The sequence below is a fragment of the Phallusia mammillata genome, chromosome 6, assembly GCF_965637545.1.
Source record: "Phallusia mammillata chromosome 6, kaPhaMamm4.hap1.1, whole genome shotgun sequence".
NCBI lineage: Eukaryota > Metazoa > Chordata > Ascidiacea > Phlebobranchia > Ascidiidae > Phallusia > Phallusia mammillata.
The window spans coordinates 5,794,812-5,814,806 of NC_137257.1; the positions used below are offsets into that span (position 1 = coordinate 5,794,812).

The 19,995-nt window shown below is 35.8% G+C and overlaps 4 protein-coding genes across 5 annotated transcripts; 1 reads left to right on the forward strand and 3 right to left on the reverse strand.

Moving 5' to 3' along the window:
• Positions 1 to 257: 257 nt before the first annotated feature.
• On the reverse strand, positions 258 to 3,220 carry LOC145232263 (thymidylate synthase-like). The gene is made up of 7 exons (XM_080096838.1): positions 3,151 to 3,220; positions 2,888 to 3,031; positions 2,388 to 2,546; positions 1,856 to 2,010; positions 1,401 to 1,532; positions 857 to 980; positions 258 to 633 (listed from the first exon to the last, which is right to left on the reverse strand). Exons 1-7 carry the CDS (start codon positions 3,152 to 3,154, stop codon positions 416 to 418), a joined length of 936 nt encoding a protein of 311 aa, XP_079952964.1. The 5' UTR covers positions 3,155 to 3,220; the 3' UTR covers positions 258 to 415.
• Positions 3,209 to 4,150, reverse strand: LOC145232264 (methyltransferase-like protein 27). Its single transcript, XM_080096839.1, has one exon. The coding sequence runs from the start codon at positions 4,135 to 4,137 to the stop codon at positions 3,439 to 3,441; it is 699 nt and encodes a 232-aa protein (XP_079952965.1). The 5' UTR covers positions 4,138 to 4,150; the 3' UTR covers positions 3,209 to 3,438.
• A 9-nt stretch (positions 4,151 to 4,159) lies between these two features.
• Positions 4,160 to 5,224, reverse strand: LOC145232265 (methyltransferase-like protein 27). The gene has a single exon (XM_080096840.1). The coding sequence runs from the start codon at positions 5,201 to 5,203 to the stop codon at positions 4,523 to 4,525; it is 681 nt and encodes a 226-aa protein (XP_079952966.1). The 5' UTR covers positions 5,204 to 5,224; the 3' UTR covers positions 4,160 to 4,522.
• A 2,714-nt stretch (positions 5,225 to 7,938) lies between these two features.
• On the forward strand, positions 7,939 to 19,621 carry LOC145233069 (nuclear factor related to kappa-B-binding protein-like). 2 transcript variants are annotated; one of them, XM_080097731.1, is made up of 17 exons: positions 7,939 to 8,142; positions 8,402 to 8,529; positions 8,945 to 9,170; positions 9,237 to 9,358; positions 9,909 to 10,110; positions 12,280 to 12,361; positions 12,862 to 13,018; positions 13,256 to 13,340; positions 13,670 to 13,784; positions 13,943 to 14,064; positions 14,342 to 14,492; positions 15,321 to 15,520; positions 16,182 to 16,305; positions 16,576 to 16,681; positions 16,866 to 16,915; positions 17,558 to 18,453; positions 18,804 to 19,621. In XM_080097731.1, exons 1-17 carry the CDS (start codon positions 8,080 to 8,082, stop codon positions 18,981 to 18,983), a joined length of 3,009 nt encoding a protein of 1,002 aa, XP_079953857.1. In that variant the 5' UTR covers positions 7,939 to 8,079; the 3' UTR covers positions 18,984 to 19,621. The 2 variants fall into 2 exon arrangements, with proteins under 2 accessions (XP_079953857.1, XP_079953855.1); XM_080097729.1 differs by having other exon boundaries at positions 7,940 to 8,142; positions 13,670 to 13,796.
• The last annotated feature ends 374 nt before the right edge of the window (positions 19,622 to 19,995 follow it).

The following is a 19,995-nucleotide window of genomic DNA, read 5'->3' on the forward strand; positions in this document are numbered from 1 at the left end:
GTTCTTCTTGAGTAGGCTAGTATATGTCGGAAACCAGCAAGGTTAGTGAATCTAAAAGACAGGAGTTTTGCGCAAAACCAGGGCTGATCATTTGGGTCAGTTGAGTTACAATTTTCAATCAGACTTGAATTGAGTTAAATAAAAAGCTCCTGTCTCCTGTACCATCTAAAAAGCTCTGGCGTACCGTGGTACCCCACATGAGTTATTAATTTTGGGTTTAACTTGCAGTGGCCTTACAAACAACCAACATCAACATGCAAAAGTAAGAAAATTTATTACTAAACAAGCAGCACAAGAAAGGGTATACCAGTACATGCAATAGGCAACATATGTAGATGAAATATGTTCTTACTACATGTGTAATAAGGTACACAAATGGCAGTGTCTCAGTGGTTTGACAGGGCGTGCAAAAAGATCAAACAGCCATTTTCATTGCAATTTTTGGATGTGGATGATAGTCTTCTATTATGAAATCATCCATTGTAAAGTCATCTATGCATTTCACCTCACGAGCAAATCTCAGTTTTGGAAACGGTTTAGGTTTTCGTTGCAATTGTTTGTTGAGGGGCTCGATGTGGTTTAGATACACATGAGCGTCACCTAGTGTATGAACAAAGTCTCCGCACTTTAAACCTAAAAACAAAACAATTTTGTTGGAGTAAAATAGTAATTAAATATTTTGACCCGATGTTTTGTGTGATTTATTTAGTAGATCTTTTTATAGTTCAAAGTTCAAAAAATTGCATTACAAAAATATATAATATTAAACATCTTAAAGCAGATTGGTGGTTACATTAGCCGATAAAAGGTCAATGTCTGGTCCAAAATAACACCGCAGAATGTTAGTTTGGCTAACCTGTTATATGTGCAATCATGCATGTGAGGAGGGCGTAGCTCGCAATATTGAAAGGAACACCTAGTCCCATGTCACCGGATCGTTGATAGAGTTGACAAGACAGCTCACCGTTGCACACATAAAACTGTTAAGACATTATAGGTGAAGATGAACATAAATTAATAACTGGAATCAGCCCTGAAGCGACCATGCGGACAAGCGATCACGACACACATAAGGCTAGATTTTTCTAACCTACATTTTGTCATATGGAAATGCTTGGTGACTTGGTGAATGTCTTCAATAGGCCTGCCGTACTCTGATTTACGTTGTAGAACACAAATTGCATTTTTTAACTGTGGAGTTTTAACTGCGATATTTTTTGTAAATTACTTTTGGCCAATTCATTTTTAAAACAGCAATGGCAAAAATACAGGCTTTGTTTTGGCCAGAGTCATAAAAATTTCAACCGACTTCACACTTATTTGCAGGAAACTATAATAGCAAGTTATTTGCAAGAAAGCATAAAAGTCTGAAATAAATTTTACATTTAAGACATCATTACCTGGCACAAAGCATGACATGGAGGCAATGCCATCTTGTGTAAATCACGAGGATTCCAGGCACACATTATGATCCTTCGGTCATCTGGGTTATTTCGTATCTTATTGATGACTTGTTGAAGTTGATCCACACCCTGAGAACATTTGTTTGTTGAATAATTTTTCCAGCGTAAGGTCCACATACAAAAGCAGTTCCACAAATAGAAATAGTGATCATTAAAATGGAACATATGGAAATAGAAATATTTAGACATACAAATTTTTTCATCAAAAGTAACGAAAGTCAACATTTTTCAGATGAATTCAAAAGTCATGTATGTCCCAAAAAATAAACCATGTCACTTTGTTATGCATTCAAGCGACTTTTTTTAAGCAGTAACCAGAATAATATCAAGCCTGTGTGCTGCACAGCTATGATAAAGGATATTATAATAGTGATTTGTTTAGATGTACATACCTGTCCAGTGTAATCATCGTGCATTGTTTTGTATTCAGCTCCGAAGTGTCTCCATTGAAACCCGTAAATCGGCCCCAAATCAAATTCCTCTCGGTCAGTCAATCCAAGGCCATCCAGAAATTCTCGAGAACCATTTGCATCCCAAATATGGACATCTATATACACATCGTATATGCTGGTGCACCATTTTTCCCTTTTCTTCATTACACTAAACTAAACTAGAGACTATTTAATTGATAAAAATTGATGGTACATATGAATTTGGTTTACAACCACTTTGCAAAGCTTTTTTATGTAAATTAACCACACTGTTTTGCCAACAAAAGGCTACTGCTGGTATTTGCAATCCCTATGCAGATAACAGAATATGCAAGTAACAGGATTTGTCTGTATTTGCAAAAAAAAAACATTTCAGATAATTCTACTCAATTTGCTGGTCTTTTTGTTGTAAATAAAAAACAAATTGTATGGGCAACAAAATACAGGCTGGAATTTGTTATTCGGTATGACATAAAATTGTCTGGTGTCTTACTTTTATCCGACAGTTCCTTTGCACTTGTGCTTCCTCTGATAAACCATAAGAGTTCTTCAGCCAATCCCCTGAAGAAAACTCGTTTTGTTGTAAGAAGAGGAAAAGAATCACGAAGGCTAAACCGCATTTGAGCACCGAATATCGATTTTGTTCCAGTACCTTTGAAAAACAGATTTGTTTGAGATGATACACATTTTCAATTAGGCTACTCACTCCTATTTTCAAACAGTCTACTTATTCCTATCAATAGGAAATTTGTACTAATGCCATGATTGTTTAACTTTTTATCTTGGCAACACCTGTGTTATGCTTACAATGAGTTCGTCAACAAAATGCCTGTTTTTATTAGAAGTCTATTGAAACATTTTTTAACTTATAATATTGGTGACTTCAATTTAGGAAAACACATATAGTCACGGCAGGATTAGAACCGATAACTTTATGAGCATAAGACAATCACAGTAACTATTCAACCATCAAAGCACTAGCCTAATCTATACCTGTCCGATCTCCTTTAATGTTTCCATGTTTCATAATTTGACGAATTAAATCTAAATATTTGCTTTCATCGTGGTTTTCTTCAACTTTTATGTTTTCCTTGTTTTCTTCAGAATTATTTGTAACCAAATTTGTGGAGATGGTTTCTTCAAAATAATAATTTTGAAGTTTACTGTTGCAGTATTTCAACATCACATTTAATAGGTTTTATCCAAAACAATAAATGCAAAATATATGCTTAATAAAATCTTATTGTACTACCCACCCATTATTGTTTGGTGTTTGGGGGCAACAAGTGTTCAAAATTAACTAATAAACACACCCTAAAATTGAACACATAGTTTTAGTTAGAGAACAGTTAAAAAAAAGGAATTGAAACCATAATATAGAAAACAACATTTTGATAAATAAATCAAGGTAAATTTAAAATTTTAAGTTGATTAAAATAAATACATTTACTAATTACACAGTGATTACAAAAATGGTACAACATTTAAAAATCTTTTGCGACCCCAAAAAAGCGTTTTTGTAAAATTATAAAAATCTTATTCATTTAGCACTTTTTGTAACAATACATTTTAGCCATCATTTTTGGTACATTTCCAAACTCATCAGTGCCTTCACCATAATCTACTTCTAAATATTGGGTTTCAACAAAACGTTCTAGTTTAAATTTGCCAAGGGTTTCAAGAGATGACAATTTTTTATCTAGCTCTAACAAGTATTGTGCATTTGCTTTGTTATTTTTCACAGTAAAAATTAAAAAGCCATCTGCCTTAAGGTTCTTCAGCAGCACATCAAGAGTGTCTGGTGACATATGACTCTGACTTAACCCACCACAACAAGTAATTATGTCATAAAGTTTATCGCCAAATGGTAGATTGACCTCTGGTTCAACAGTCTGTTCAATCAAATTGCGATAAAGGGTTTTAGCTTTTGCTTCTTTAAGCATCCCACTACTAGCATCAAGTCCATCAATTTCTCCAATAAATCCTAATGTTTGAAGACGCTCTGCAACAAGACCAGTACCGCAAGCAACGTCAAGAATCTCAACAGGTTTACCCTTTGATAGTTCAAAGGTCAGAAATGCAACATCCCTTGGTGCTTCATATCCAAGTTCAGTCACCATTGTGTCATATGAAGTAGCATTTGAAGTGTAATTTTTAATTGTGTTTGCAGCGCTGCTTAAATCAACAAAATCTGTGTAGACGTTTTTAAACAACTGCACATTGTCTTTAGTTTGTTGCAACATTATGCTTCAGCTAATTTTGGTCTTCTGTTAAAGCAAAATAGTTACATTACCACAATACTAAGCAATAGACAAACACAAGCCCGTACAAAAGCAAAAATGTCATTGAAGTTAAACAATATGATATAGTGCAAACACTTTATATTGAGGTGGTTTGCATGAGGTAAGAATTAGTTTTGCAATATTTGAAAAATTGATGATTTTGCATAAATAAACAATTTGCAGATTGACATAAATGCAAAGGGATATGCAGGTACTGCAAGCGATATGCAGGTGCAATAGAAGCATTCAAACTACACCAAAAAATTAATACACTATGCATTTTACTACACCACCAATTTGAGGGCACTGATAAATGATACTTGTTGTTGGTCATTACAGAAATATCTTAAACCTTCTGAAAACAATATATAATAGCTTTAAGAGGCTCTCCTTTTTCTTTGTCAAATCGGAAATAAGTCGTTGGAATGACATCTGACTTTTTCCATAAGCCTTTGTCTTCAAGATCCTTGACCGTTGCCTCTAATTCTTTTACATAATCCGATGCTTGTGTGTTATCCCTCGTGGCAAACACAATTACGCCTTGGGCCTTTGTAACATCGATTAATAACTCCAAAGTTGCTGGCATTAGATGACCGGGGCCATAACCTCCGGAGCAAACCACAGCATCATAAGTGGTTTTATCAAATGGTAGATTGACACCTGGATTTACAAATGCCTCAACCAATTTGCGATACACGCCCTGTTTAGCCTTGGCGAGGTTTAACATTCCAGGGCTACCATCAATGCCATCTATTTCACCCTTGAATCCACCGTTGCGAAGAGCATCAGCCACCAAACCTGTCCCACAAGCAATATCAAGGACTTGTTGGTTGTCTCCTTTTAAATATTTTAATGCAAGTTTTGCAACATCACCAGGTGTCTCATATCCCAATCCTACAAAGTCTTGTTCATATTCTTCAGCAAGTTTTGTGTAGTTCGCAACAGTTGATTCTGTACTTTCAACATTAATGTAGTCACCATATATCTTATTGTAAAGTTTAATATCATTTTCTTTTTGAGAATCCATAGTTTTTTGTTTTTTTAAGTTGTTTCTGCAAAAAGTAAAACAATTAGAATAAAACTATCTATAACGTTAAATATAATGGAAATTGTAAAACTTTGCGAAAATAAAATAATTTGATATCTAAAGTTGACCAAAACATATTTAACATCAGGGTTGCCAGGTAGTGTCGACTGGATTCGGACAACATTTGTCTAAAAATCGGACATTTTAGGACAAAAAAAACTAGAGCGTATAATTGCAAATAAGGTATCAATTTCGAGGTGCCAACAGCCATTTTTGTGCGCTTACGTTCCCCACACTCATAAGAGCGAGTTTTACAAAAATACAAAGTGGTGGACGTAAAACATAACAAACTTCCTATGTTTGACAAAAAAACGACATGTTTAAAATAATATTTAGTCGGCAATTGCAACATGTTGCTCTAGCGCAGGGGTTCTTAACCTGGGGTGCACGCACCCACAAGGGGTGCGAGAACTGTTCCTAGGGGGTGCGGGGAAGCTGAATCATTAACGTTGGTTAGGTCTATTCTATTTAGGCAATTACAAAAGGGGGAGCGAACATTGGTTAGTGATTTGAAAGGGGGTGCGAAAATTGGTTGGTGATTTGAAAGGGGTGCAGCAAGGAAAAAAGGTTAAGAACCACTGCTCTAGCGTTTATCATTGATTTAGCAACGTTAAAAAATGTTTCGTTTGCATTGTACACAACAATGGCCAGACATTCACTGGCAGACAATTATGTGTTTGACGTCATAAACAAGGCACTAACCAAAACAAGTTGCAGTTTTAAGCCACGTTTTGTCGTAAAAAAGGTTTGCAACCTTCAAAAAATGGGATTTTCGGACATATAGCAAAATTCGGACATATTAGGACAAAAAACTAAATGTCCTAATGTTTTTAGGCGTCGGACACAGCATGTGAAATTAGGCCAATTTATCGTTTTTTTGTCCGAATTTTAGGCCACCTGGCAACCCTGTTTAACATACGCACAAATAACCGCCACCCGTTCCCGCCAAATTTAAATATTAATTTTAAAAAGGGGTTTCAGGCGGGCTCCTCTGAAATATGCAATCTACGCCAGGGGTCTCAAACTCAAACTGCTCTAAGGGCCCAAAACAAACTTTTAGGTAAGTCGAGGGCCGCACTATCGAAACATTTGTTACAGTGTAACATCACAACAAAAGTACCGGTATTGCATGATTAAAAAGGAAAATGTTCATTTCCGCTATTACCGGTAACTACATTTGAAAAATCACAATAACAAACAAATAAGCACCAACTATGCTTTATTGCTCTGTGTAAAAACAATGACCTACAACGACGCAACAATGCAAGTAATATGACGCAACAATGGCAATTGCTGATTCTATGAGGAGCTTTTTTCGATTTTGCTATATAAACCCTGCATATCTACCACCAATGTGTCGCTATGTTGTCTTTCACCAAGCGAAATAAACTCAATTCAACCCAACTTAATAGAGAGTGATTATTTCTGTAAACTTGCTGATCTAACACGGTATCCCGCTTGAGTAAAACACATAACTGCAAAAAACTTCGCGGGCCGTACAAAAACTCTTGGAGGACCACATGCGGCCCGCGGCCCGAGTGTTTGAGACCCCTGATCTACGCAATCTACGAAAACTACGCAATCTATACGCAATCTACTTATAAAACATATGCAACTTTTAAAAATGTTGACGGTTAGGGCTTTTAGGGTCTGGGTGATCGAGGGTTTATGATAAAAATAAGACTACTGTATAATTAAGTTTTCGATGCCCAGTTTGGGCTTAATATTCTCATATCAGTTTTTTTTAGTAGATTGCGTAGATTTTTTTAGCCCGTTTCAGGCTGCAAAATTTTTCTTGTTCAGATCTAAATATACTGGTGTTGTAGAGTAAACGGCCTGAACTCCTGGCACTTAACAGAGATAGTTTCATTTACCAAAATGTGTACTGAAACTAAAGCTTTTGTCAGAGTCAGACCCAAATTAGTCAGCATAAAGTTTGTGTGGGCAAATTATTCAGCAAAAGTTTGGGTACATGAACTTGCATTTCGACCTGTCAAATATCTCAAGAAATACGATTCAAGTTACTTGGGTATGTAAATGACTTTGGCGTATGAAGTGAAAAAAGCGCTACAAACATCCACCAAAAGTAGTTAAGCGATATACCGTTCTTACACTGCTGTCCATGTGATGTTTTAACTTAACTACACACTTTCAACTCTGTGAAAAACATTTATTGGCTGTTATATATCCACAAACACAGACCTTTTTGTGACGTGTTCAAAATTAATTTAACCTGCGAACCAACAGAATAATATGGATTTCTTTTTGCGTTGCTAGTGTACTAAACGTAATCAAGGTTCCTTAGACATGTTTGAAACGTATTCAGACGTTTTCGTTACAAGACGAACGGTATAAAAAGTCAAGACGAACGGCACAAAAGTCTTTATTTTCTTGTTAAAACGAGGAGCCAATTTGACAATTTCCTGAGATTTTTAACATTCCATTTGATATTTTGTAACTTTTAACGTGTTCTTCAAGAACCCAGCTTAAAAAGTAATAAATAACATTCACAGATAGCCAATCTGCCTTTAAAACAGATAAGTTATGCAATAAAAATTGACAACTGACATGATGAAAACGTATTTTTACGACCAAATGATAAAATGACACACTTGTCGTAAAATAAACCTGTTCGGTCATCGGACGGAGTGAGCAGAGAGCTGTTCTTGTTGAAAGTGGCATGGCGTGTTTTGTAATGCAAATAGATAGGAACCTATATCGAGTAATGGCGGCCGTGCTACGAAGTGCTGCGCCGTGTTTTGCTCACCACATATTCACCGAAATACCGGCCGTAAGAGACAAAGTACTTTGGAAGTATGGCGTCTGAAATTATTATTGATGGGGAAGTTATTAGTTTACCAACTGTTTTGGTTAAAAACGTAAGTATTTTATTAGATTGATTTGTTTTAGTGTTGACTTTTTGTTTTTACTGGTACTATGTTATCTAAACAGTTTGTACATTGTATTTAATAACCTGCTTTTATAAAATATCATTTGTGCTTAAAAATATTAGGTAGTTTCAAAATGTTGATGCAAAAACAACATTTAAATTCAGATTTGGTAATATTATGAATGTAAAAATAAAGTTTTTGTGAATATTCATGATGTTTCAGTCTAAAACAAGTTTTAATATTTTAGCCAGAGTTATTGAAAGATGTTTTGACAACATCTGTTTGGGAAAATGAGTTGAATAATGAACAGAAACAGAATTTGGGAAAACTTCTGCCTGGAGGACTTGGTGATGAAGAAAACCAAAAAACTATAAGGTAATATCATTTAGTGATTCAATTTCTGTTCACAAATGTGTTCTTTGAGGAAAGAGCAAGGGTTGTTGAAATTTAGAATTATATTTGGGACATTTAACACAATAGTTTTTGTTATTTAGTCTTATAAGTACATAAATCTGAATAAAATCATGCGCAATAAAAAGTTGGGTGCTTTGAACAGAATTGGTGAGATATGGCTTCAGCCTGTTACTCTCAACAAACTGGAGAGCCGTTACATGCCTACACTAGCTAATACGGTCTATGTCTTGTGACCAGCTTGACTGATGAGACCTTATGGTCCAAAACAGTGTGCAATGTCTGCAGCTTACCGATCATTGATGGGTTTGATGCCTTTATAATTTGATGCGGTTTTTCAAAAATATATAGTGTCAGTGTGAATAAAGTATTGCTTTAGAATGTTGCTATCTGGTGAGGATTTGGTTGCTTTTCCTGAACTGAACAGCCAGCAAGTGTCGCACAATCCATTGAATCAGTTTGTTGAGCAAATGAAAACTGGATTTCACAACCCAATGGCATATCAGCACCGCAGAAGATTGGATAAAATTAAGAAAATAAAGCACAAATTACAGAAGCATCGTTATTACCACCAATTGTTAAAGGAAGTGATTGTTTCCAGACAGGTATGTTTTTTTATTAACATCACTGAGGTGTTATTGATAAATAGCAAATATTATTATCTGTTTTAGTGTCATTTAGCTGTAGCAGCACACCCTCACTCATTTAAACTATCTGTATCAAAAGCCAGTTTACCTCAAAATGAAGATGATAACATGGAAATAAAAGAATCTGCTGAAAATTTGTATCATCAGTAAGTTTTGCTGTATTGTTTTATTGTCTAGAATTGAATTCGTGCATTTTTTGCATGTAAACATCTTTATCAGAGTTTTGTTGCTATGTTGTTTGATTTATGGCAGGTGTTCATAACTTTTCTATCATCAAGTGAACACCCTCTGAAAGGCTTAATAAGGATCCATTTTAAATAATTTGGCTCATACAAGTGCTATATGGAAAAATATAAGCACAACTGCAAATTCTATTAGGGACAGCATCGTGCGAACCAGTGGTCTATAACCTTTTTTTTAACTGAAGTCACACTACATTGTTTTAAACTAAACCACACTGTCTTAATATTATGAACACTGAAAAACTTTGTACATTGAGATTTTTTAACGAAAAATGCTACTGTAATACATGTCTGTTGTATAACTTAAAAACGTGCTCCTATTTTCTGAAATTTTTCTTATGTTGTGATAACACTTGCAGAGCACTGGTCTAAAATCATACCAAAACCAAAGTGCCTAAAGAACCTGTTTAAGAAACCCTGATTTACAGTCTAATCTCAAAATTTAATTGTGCAGAACTTTAGCCAATGTGAACACTGAGATAGCAATGCACCCTGATTTTGCTGATGTTGATGTTACTGCATGGGAATCTGATTATGATACTCAACAAATGCACTCAGTTGCAGCAAAACCATTTCATCCAAACTCCAACACGGTTTCTTTCAACCAATTTAAAGAACTCCTGCTGCAGCACAAACGCAGAAGGGATGCTAAAATTGTAAGTGCAGGGTTATTTTTCTTTCTAAACATAAAAATGATTGCACCTTATTAAAACTGCTACCAAATTGCCTGTACTACTTGTACAAGCAATTATGTTGTTAAATGCCAGTAAAAGATAGGGACCCCCCTTTAAATTGGTAACTAATGTATGTATATATATATATTCATTATGGGTCCCCTTCCCTGAAGGGGACACATATTGTTTTTGTCTATATTTTTTTTTCTTTTTGTCTTTTTTTCTTTCTAACGCAGATTTGTTCCCACGTTTTGGTCAAGAAAGAATGGTTCAAACTTTTTCAAATTTACACACATTACAGATATTGGTCTAAAGATGGTCCATGTGAATTTTGACCCCGTTTGATCCCTCGGTTCACCCACAGCCCCCCAAAACGTGAAATTTTTAGCGCGGATTTGTTCCCACGTTTTGGTCAAGAAAGAATGGTTCAAACTTTTTCAAATTTACACACATAATAGGTATTGGTCTAAAGATGGTCCATGTGAATTTTGACCCCGTTTGATCCCTCGGTTCACCCACAGCACCCCAAAACGTGAAATTTTTAGCGCGGCTATTGTTCCCACGTTTTGGTCAAGAAAGAATGGTTCAAACTTTTTCAATTTTACACACATTACAGATATTGGTCTAAAGATGGTCCATGTGAATTTTGACCCCGTATGACCCAGAGATTCACCCACAGGCCCCCGAAACGTAAATGTGTCTAACGCTCGTTTGGTCAAGAAAGACACTGTAGGCAGAAGTACCAAGAGAGTAACTCACTGGTTTACGATAGCGGGAGGGCTCAGCTTGACGTCGGACAGACGTTTTACGAGACATCGTTTCAGTGATTAGAAATCAGCTGTTTTGCACAGCAATGCTATGTCGTTTTATTAAGTTATCACTCACATTTTTAGTTTTGGCGAAGGTTTTACACCTATGACGTGATTTAAGCCTAATAACCGTGCTTCGGTTTTGTATATGTCAAGAAAAACTTTGTTAATAAAAGTTAAGATGAAAAAATTAACTTGACTTTTTTGCCAAATAAATGTTTTTTTAAATGCTCGCTGTCAGGTTGGCCGCCGCATGATCACGGGTTACTTAAGGTCAACTAGTCGGTATTACAAACACAGCTCAGAACTTTCTTCATAACGTAGCGTTTTTTTAACAATCAATTTAGGAGTCAATACTCAAGGCATGTATAAATTAGGCTTAACAGTATTGTTGAACACGAATGACGGTGTGCTATTGAAAACGGTGTCAAAAGGTCAAACAGTCGTTTGGCGTGTGCTCCCTGAGAGGTTACTACAGGTCAATGGTACTCGTTTTGCGAAACAAAGTTAAATGAAAAACAATTTGTTATGTATACACTTGTAGCAAATTGCTTTTTAATTTAAAGTGTCTGTAACACAACTGTTACAGCTTTCCAGAAAAAAATGTGTTTGAAACCTGACCTTGGACCACAATATCTGGGTCAAAGCAAGAGAATCAATTGAAATTATTTTTTTTGTTCTTTTTTAAAGTTTTTGTAATTATATGACAATAATAGTGCAAAAAGAATACGAACAATTTTTTTTATTGTTGGGTTAATGCTTTCTAAAAATTTGTCCTTAAGAATGTAAAAATCACCGCAACATTTGTTTACCGTAAATCCGCACAAACATGCGTGTGGGGACCCATTAGTTTTTGTTTACAAAAACAATCATATGTGTAGATCAAATGATGTGTATAGTAAATTGGTAAATATCGTATAGAATATATAAAATGGAAGTATATCAGAAAGCCACTCTTCTAGTTTTAAGTGTGATCATTGGTGTCATACAATACATAAATTGGCAATACCTGGGAAGGTGACCTTTCTACTCCAGAGTTTGGTTGAAATGAAACGTTTCTCAGTGATTCTTTGGTCAGCAAATGAATAAATACATTGGCATAGATGCCATTGGCAACAGGCAGTAGTAAACGAATTCGGTCTAAGCTTGTGAAAAAGTGTGATTTGTGTGGTTTTAGTAACTGCTATACTATTTATACACATAAACTTGTGTTATTGGAACTAGGGTTACACAATCAGTAAGGGGTTAAGAACCACTGATGCAAATAATGCAAACTATTTATAAATTCATTTGATGCCCTATTTCTTGCCATTGTCTACATTCTAATCGCATTTTTTTGCAGAACACACCAGATTTAAATGTGAATGGAATAAAACTGGCTGATGTCATTTCTAGAACATTTGCTGGTGGGAGAAAACTGCAAGGTAAGAATTAGTTTTTTTTGCAAATTCTCTAGCACAGAGGTTCTTATCCTGGGGTATGAAGTACCAAAGCAGGAAATATGCAATATGGTACTAAACAAATTTTTAGGTCTGTTTGTGCAATAGTAAAGTAGGGTATATGATATCTTTCAAATACCATACATCAAACATCACTGAATGTGTAAAAGCTGTCAATATTATTAATGAGTTTAAAGTCAATTACTACAATTTGATTAATCTCACATTGTAGTCTCAAAAACTTAAGGGTATGACTGCAATAATAGGAAAAAACACTTACTACGCTTTTTGTACATCTTGATAGTGTGGGTGTGTTCTATGACTGTGCCAAGGTAGGCATTTAAACATAACATGCATATGAACACTAGAACAATTTATGATTGCTGTGGTGTTAGTAAAACAAACAACAAATTCTGATTTTTTTGGAGAAAATGTGAGTTTTGTACATTTTATTTACCAATAAAGCATGTTTTTTTGGCTATCAGGTGGCCTTGGCAAAAAGAGAAAACACGGCGATGTTTTAAAGAACAACAAACAGAAAAGAATCAAAGGAGCATTTGCAAGTAACCAGGCTAAAGCAGCAAGTATTAGTCAAAATCTTGGTGCAAAAAAATCTAAATATCATTTCAAGTATGAGCACAGGTAGGTTATTTTTGTTTAGTTAACAGATTTTAATAGGCAATAAAAAGGATAAAAAATCAAAAATCAATTATTGTGTATTTTTGTAGCATTAAATGTACTTTTTTGTGAATTCCTTGATTTGGTACAAATAATTTGAAGAAATCACCTATTTTCTGGTGCACTATTTGCTCATTGACAAAATACATCCATTTTATAATAGTGTCTGACTACATTAAATGTGCTTTATATTTCACACAGCAACAAATACATGACGCAGCCCTGTTGCTTTTTCGAGTTAATCAAAGACGTCTTGATTTTATCACAAGAAAAGACACCATCAAGTGTAAGTACCCAAAGTTATAAGTTCATGTACTACAGTGGATTCCGACATGTGGGTTTATTCTCATATTGAAAAACCCATTTAAATCACAAAAAATGTTGTGCAGCATTTCGCATTTTAATCAATTTGTAGGAAAGGTCATTTTCCAAAAAAAATCACTGTTTTTGAGCAGTTTTACGTCATGGCTAAAAGAAAAATATAGAAAAAACTCTTATCGAATCTAATTAAAAATGAAATGAAAGTATTAAATATTGACATATTGATGATGTTTCTATTGGTAAAAACGCTCATAGAACAATATTAAAAAATATGTTATTTTTTGTGTTTGTCAGGTTGAACAACTTGTAGGAGGTTGGCTTGCATCAGCAGAAGCTTCAAAATATGTTTGGACAACAACGCGTTCTGATTGGTCGAGACTCGTCCAACCAGCATTGGAATACATGAAAGGTATCCATCAAGGTAAAAATGTGAAAAAGTTACTTTCCATCAAGGTAAAAATGTAAAAAAAATTTAGTAGATCAGTTGCTCACAAAAATACTGATAAATTTTAAGATAGTATGTCTTTTGATTGTAAATTGATTTTAAAAACATTTTGTCATTTTTAGTGAACGACTTTGCGACAAAGTTGATAGCTGTCGAGGATATGAAATTGCAATGGCTTGGCCAAGTTGATGATGAAGGACAATCCAATTTTTTGGAGACGCTTTGCCACAAATGGATAAGTGAGGTAAATAAACTAATTCTCAAAAGTAGGTTCTCAAACTTTTTACAACAATGCTTTACTGGCAATGAACTAGTTTATGAACTGAAGGTTTTAAGTTAGTATCCAATATTGTGAATAACTTTGTTCAAAAATACCTGTTTTACTTGATTACAGATATGTATGTCAAAACTTTTGTCATTGTATATCATTTTAACTGTCCAATTTTCTCTCTGAAGAACCAATACAATTGCGTGTAAAAATATATTGTATGTACAGTTTACCATAATAAAAATCTTTTTAGCTCCCCGATGAGTCACCCTCCCAAGTTGTGAATTCACCAAGTGATGAAATTACATCTTTCCGAGTCCAAGAGCAGCGTCGTTATCTTTACCCTCACCAGGCTTTTGTGTACACCATAAATGGAAAGCGTTATGCAGTTCCCCCAGTTAAAGGTTAGATATAAATGCACCATAGCCTTATTTTTGTATTAACAGTGGTTCTTGTAGAAGCTGTTGCTTTTGTGGAGTCAGCATTGTATTTTTTAAAACTATAAATGGGTCCGTGACATGTGTTTTTGCAAACAAGACAAAAAAGAACATGTTTAAGAGCGTTTTTTTTGTAACTTGATTGCATTGAAAACTGATGTCAATTTTATACAATTCTTATGTCAACCTCCACTTGTTTGGACTTTTTGCTTATTATTGTACAAATAAATAATCCTTTTGCACCACTGGCAAATGTATGTACCTGAACTGATACTTTTTCTTTGACATAACAATATAGATGTCTTCATCAGGGTAATGGCATAATGTCCAACACAATTGTTTTACTGGGTGATCTGTAATACCAATGTTTAAGGCCTGGGGTACTGTGGCTGGTAGGGAATGGCTGAGCTGAGCCAGAACCTGAGTACTCGGTACCGAGCATCGCTGTTTTTTAGGCTCGGTACCGAGCAGTTGCACAAACTTACCCGAGCATTAAACTTGCATATTCATGCCATGCTGACATACAAAACTGAAAGGGTGTCCAAGAACAAAATAGATGGTGGAAAAACACATACTTCTGGGGCCTCTACAGCTTAATACACCACTGGTTACGCAAGGGACTGTGGAAAGCTATGAAACTAGTGTGTAATAGGGAGTGGGTTGTGACATCACAATGCACCAAGCATTACCGTGAGATACTTGGTGCTCGACCAAACAGAACATTTGCTGTTTTGACCCATCCCTAATGGACAAAATGTCTTCGATGCCTCAGTCATCTTAACATTCAATTTTTAGGGAGTACCGGTCCAACAAAAGAGGGCAGGGTAGCACGGGAACATTGTCTTCTGCGCCCTGAGAGACCACCTCAAGTTACATTGCTTGCGTTGACTCGAGATGCTGTAGCTCGATTGCCTGGAGGAACTGGTGCAAGAAATGATGTTTGTAATTTAATACGGGAATCACAATATCTGGCAGAGGTCATCACAGACCAACAGGTTTGGGCGTTGTTTTTTTTAGCTTTTGATATCTGTCTCTGTTAATAACAAAACATATTTAAAAAAAAAATATATTTTGCTTTGTTGTTCATTGGGCATGCATCACATTTAGTTTTTTCGGGGTTGAAATAGCCTTGTAAATTTCAAAAAAAAATCAAAAAACTGGCAGTATTATTCATGGCGATATATTCCCAATGTCTAAGCACGTGGTTGTGCAAACTGGATCACTGATAAGCCAAATGCAATTGCTATATTAGACCACAGGCTGCACTTTCATATACTACAAGTTGTTTCTGCTTTGTTTTGCACCAAACACACTTATATTGAGTTAACAACTATATTAAAGTCGTGAGGAATTATTGCTACATTGTTTGTGAAAAGAAAAATAGCATGAGATACTTTGATGTGCTCAAAAAACAAAACTGAAAACCTTGTGCTGCACTAAAACAATTTTGCGGTTCACACTTTACCTAAAATAGTTAAGCAGTCTTCACTTTATTCAAATCCAAATGCCTTTGTGGGCAGAACAACCTTAATTCATAGGCTTGCAATTGACCCTTGGATTGGTGGTTGAACACCCTTACTCTAGTATTGAAAACAAATTTGTTCAGCATTTTTACTTTTTTCATATTTTTAATCATTTAGATTCAAATTTTCACAGATTAATTCAGCAGTGAGTGGAGCACTTGACCGACTTCATTATGAAAGTGACCCTTGTGTGAAATTCGATGCTAGCAAACGATTGTGGGTTTATCTCCATGGTGACAGAACAGTGGAAGAGCTAGGTGAGATTTTAACAAATTTAATTAAACTATTAAATCTCTATTTTTTGATTTTGATGCTTGGAAAAATCGCAATGCAGATGAACCAAGTTATTTACAAAAGCAAATCACCATGCTTTTTAATGCGATTAACCGGATTATGTAATTAATTATACGATTTTTGAACTCATGGTTATGGTTGGGAATACTATGCAACTGTACAGATTATGTGCTTAACAGGATTGGTTTGAACAATGTATGCAGGAAAAATACAAATATATTGATTTTGTGTAGAGCGCCATCATGTGGAACAGTTAGGTGCACCGAAGAAGAAACGTTTCAAAGACAAAATGAAAAAAGTGAAAGGAAAGTCTAAGATGCTGAAGCACGGAAGTCTAAAGTAAGTTTTATTTGTTTAATCTTCAAAAATATTAATTTTCAACTATTTATTGCGCACAAAAGTAACTTAAAGTTCACCAAGTTAACACAACAGTACATCCACTTAACGCATTTGAGAAATGCCAGCTATGTGTTGTCACAAAAATATTTTATAAAATGTTCTCATATTTATGTATTGCATGCAGAAATTTAAAACGACAAACCATTGGAAATTCTGTACCATCTATGGGGCCAGGTAGGTGGTTTGTTTATTTTGTTTTTTCTGAAATAGAGCCTGAGCAATTATATTACATTTTTATGGCATTTTAAAGTGAATTAAGTACCCTGGGATATTATGTTTGAAAGATATCTATTTTAAATCTAAAAGTGGCCAATTACTTCATCACCTCTCGTAATTCTGTTATTTTTTAACATAAAAATATATATTAAAACAATTGGTTCATGGTATTCTTTATTTGTACCATTGCCCTAAAGCTGCCACAATCCTTTGGACCCATTGTTTTAACATTTTCCGTGTATAGTTTTGTGTTTCCCAAATCTTATTTCTACATCACTTGGATTTCATATCAAAATCATAGTCAATATTACGAAAATATATTAAACGAATTTTTCTTGTGACTATATTCCCCCAATTGCCTATCTATTTTTCAGCCTCCCATCTTTACCCTAAAATGCCCCCAGTTAAACTACTGGCACTCACTTTTAACTTCAACCTAACACTATCAACTGGGTTGCGGAAATTGTTTTAAGGGTTTTTTTGCTTAAGAAACACAGGTGGTCGGGGCGAGATAAGAACCCACAATAATGTCACTAATTGGACTATTTTGGCAAAGTTTTAAGGAACTTGTGTCAATTTTATCCGATTTTTCCTCTTTAGTGGATCCGACTGCCTTGAACGTCGATCAAAAGATGAGCAAGCAACCGAAACAGGCAACAGATTCTGCAGATCTCAATACACAACCAAGCACTCCTGGTTTCAAACCAAAACCGACAAAAAAGAAAACCAAAAAATCCGCCTCACAAAACGGCTCTAGCGCCTCTAGTGGCACAACCACGATACAAATGACGCAAAAACAAATTGTCGAAATGACTCGAAAATTATCAAATCCAGCAACAACGAGTCAGGGCTCGAGAGAGGTGCTCATCACTCAACAGAGCTCTAGCGCTACCGAGTGGAAAGACGAGCCAGCGAAAGTTGGACACACGGGGGCGCTGCAGAAACATGTAAAAGGAACGTTGGTGCCACAGCAGAACGGTCAGCCCAGTTTGAAGCTGATTCTGAAACCTGCGAGCGGTCAGCAGCAAAAACCCACAGCTGAACTTGTACGCGTCGTTGATAGCAACCTGAAATCGGTTGCTAAGCAACATGTTCTGACAGCCGACACGCTTCGACGGTTGTCCGAACAGCTCTCTGCTGCCTCAAGCCGACCAATCAAGATTGTTCAACAATCAGCTGGCAAACCGGCCAACATAGCGAGTCAGCGTATTATAAATATTTCAAAACCTCCAGAAAACTCTTCAAAACAAATACGCACGGTTACGCCATCAAGCGGCGTTAAACTTGGTCCACGACCGCCGCATGGGGGCGATAGCGCACCGGATGGACCTAGAATTCTAATCACAGCGACCAGACCGAAGGGGTTGAATGTTACATCATCGATGACGTCATCATCAACTGGAAAAATTACGTCATCGGCGTATATGCCAATTACTTCGAAACCCAGTGGGGTGATTGGAGCGCCTATCTCAACAATTGGTGCAAAACCTTTTCAGGTATGTGGAAGGTTTTCGATTCTGTCTCTGAAACCTCGGTTAGTTTTGTCAAAAAACACCGTCTACGTGTATTGTTGGTGTTATGTTCATGTTAGAAATAAGCAGTTTGCCTAAAGTGTTCACTGTAGCACAGTTAAGTGCTTTGTAGTATAGTTAAGTACTAGAGCTTCTAATATTGTTTTGTTATATTTACAAACATAGGAATTGGTCTCATTCTGTACCTTTGTACTTATTATAAGAAAATGCAATTTTACCTACAGCAAATTTTCTTATAGATTACATATAGTTTTTTCCCAAGATCAAAAATCCCGATGGTCGCTACAGTTATAACAAAACCTTATACCTCGCAGGTTATTTCTGGTGGAAAACCCAAAACGCTTCAAATAATGTCAGGAGGAAAAGTTCAAACGGTACAGGTGCTTTCCCAGGCGGGGAAACCCCAGCAGACCGCGACAAGGGCTCCAACTCTGCCAAACTCAATGGCTTCTGTAACAACTCAATCACCTGCTCCACAGCATTGCGAGAGATGACACGTCATCGCCAAAGTAGAAGCTGTTACTGCCAGGCATAACGTCAAATTTTATGGAGCTCTTCTGGCTATTGTATTTTTATTTCGACGCTTCGACGTCCTATACAGGTCGCCTTCATCAGGGTAAATAACACTGAATGCGCTTAGTACAGTATACGTGTTATTCACCCCGATAAAGGCGACCTGTAAAAGGACGTCGAAAATTCAGTGTGAAAATACTATTCCACAGTTTAAACGTCATCAAGCTATTGCATGTTCCATTCTACTGCGCAGTTCTGTGTGAGGGAATAATCTCGTGTTTATATATCGCTGTGCTGCTTTTCGATTTGTGGTGAGCGCGGCGCTTGCAAACTGTAAAGGGGTTTCGGTTGAAGCGACCTATATTTGGAAAGCGTTAAGTTTTATGAACTCAACACACATATAAATCATAAAGCAGAATTTTCAAAGCTATATCCTTCAGCAGATTTGACTAAAAAGTTTACCCCAAAACATGACAAGTTTGGGGGTTCAAAGGGGTAAAGTTACCCTGAATTTTATGAATTAAAATATATTGGACTCATTAGTAATGTTTTTTCACTGATTTTTAGCATCGTTATTAGGTTACTGCCGAAACGGTTGAAATAAATTATATCGCTTTTATAGACTGTTTGATGCTGTTCGGTTGGGCTAGAAAAATTCAGCATCTGCTATAAATAAGTGATGTATCGTTAAATTCAGTTGATGAGTTTATTCGGCTGATTCGGCAATTTTTACAGATTCGGTTTCTGCCGAATAAGTTCTTGCGATTCGACCGAAACCGAATCTTTTACGAACAAAAATTTCTTTTCTGCTTAAAAAGGTCTACAACACATTAGTTCAAACTACGCCATAACTAAAATCGCGTTAACTATTATGATTTCAAAAAGTGCCGAATAATCGGTTTCGGCCAAACCCAAGTTTAGCTGATTCGGTACATCTAGGCCTACCATACGTCCTCTTTTTGGAGGACATGTCTTCCTTTTTAGCAAAAACTA

What these genes read in the sequence shown, in the direction of transcription:
- LOC145232263 (XM_080096838.1), bottom strand. An exon ending in ACGATGATTACACTGGACAG is followed by an intron (nt 1,533 to 1,855) that starts GTATGTACATCT and finishes AAATGTTCTCAG; the next exon opens with GGTGTGGATCAACTTCAACA. An exon ending in CATGTCATGCTTTGTGCCAG is followed by an intron (nt 981 to 1,400) that starts GTAATGATGTCT and finishes ATGTCTTAACAG; the next exon opens with TTTTATGTGTGCAACGGTGA.
- LOC145232264 (XM_080096839.1), bottom strand. Translation starts at nt 4,137, where the DNA reads ATGTTGCAACAAACTAAAGACAATGTGCAGTTGTTTAAAAACGTCTAC.
- LOC145232265 (XM_080096840.1), bottom strand. Translation starts at nt 5,203, where the DNA reads ATGGATTCTCAAAAAGAAAATGATATTAAACTTTACAATAAGATATAT.
- LOC145233069 (XM_080097729.1), top strand. Translation starts at nt 8,080, where the DNA reads ATGGCGTCTGAAATTATTATTGATGGGGAAGTTATTAGTTTACCAACT. An exon ending in GAAAACCAAAAAACTATAAG is followed by an intron (nt 8,530 to 8,944) that starts GTAATATCATTT and finishes GTATTGCTTTAG; the next exon opens with AATGTTGCTATCTGGTGAGG. An exon ending in GCTGAAAATTTGTATCATCA is followed by an intron (nt 9,359 to 9,908) that starts GTAAGTTTTGCT and finishes TTAATTGTGCAG; the next exon opens with AACTTTAGCCAATGTGAACA.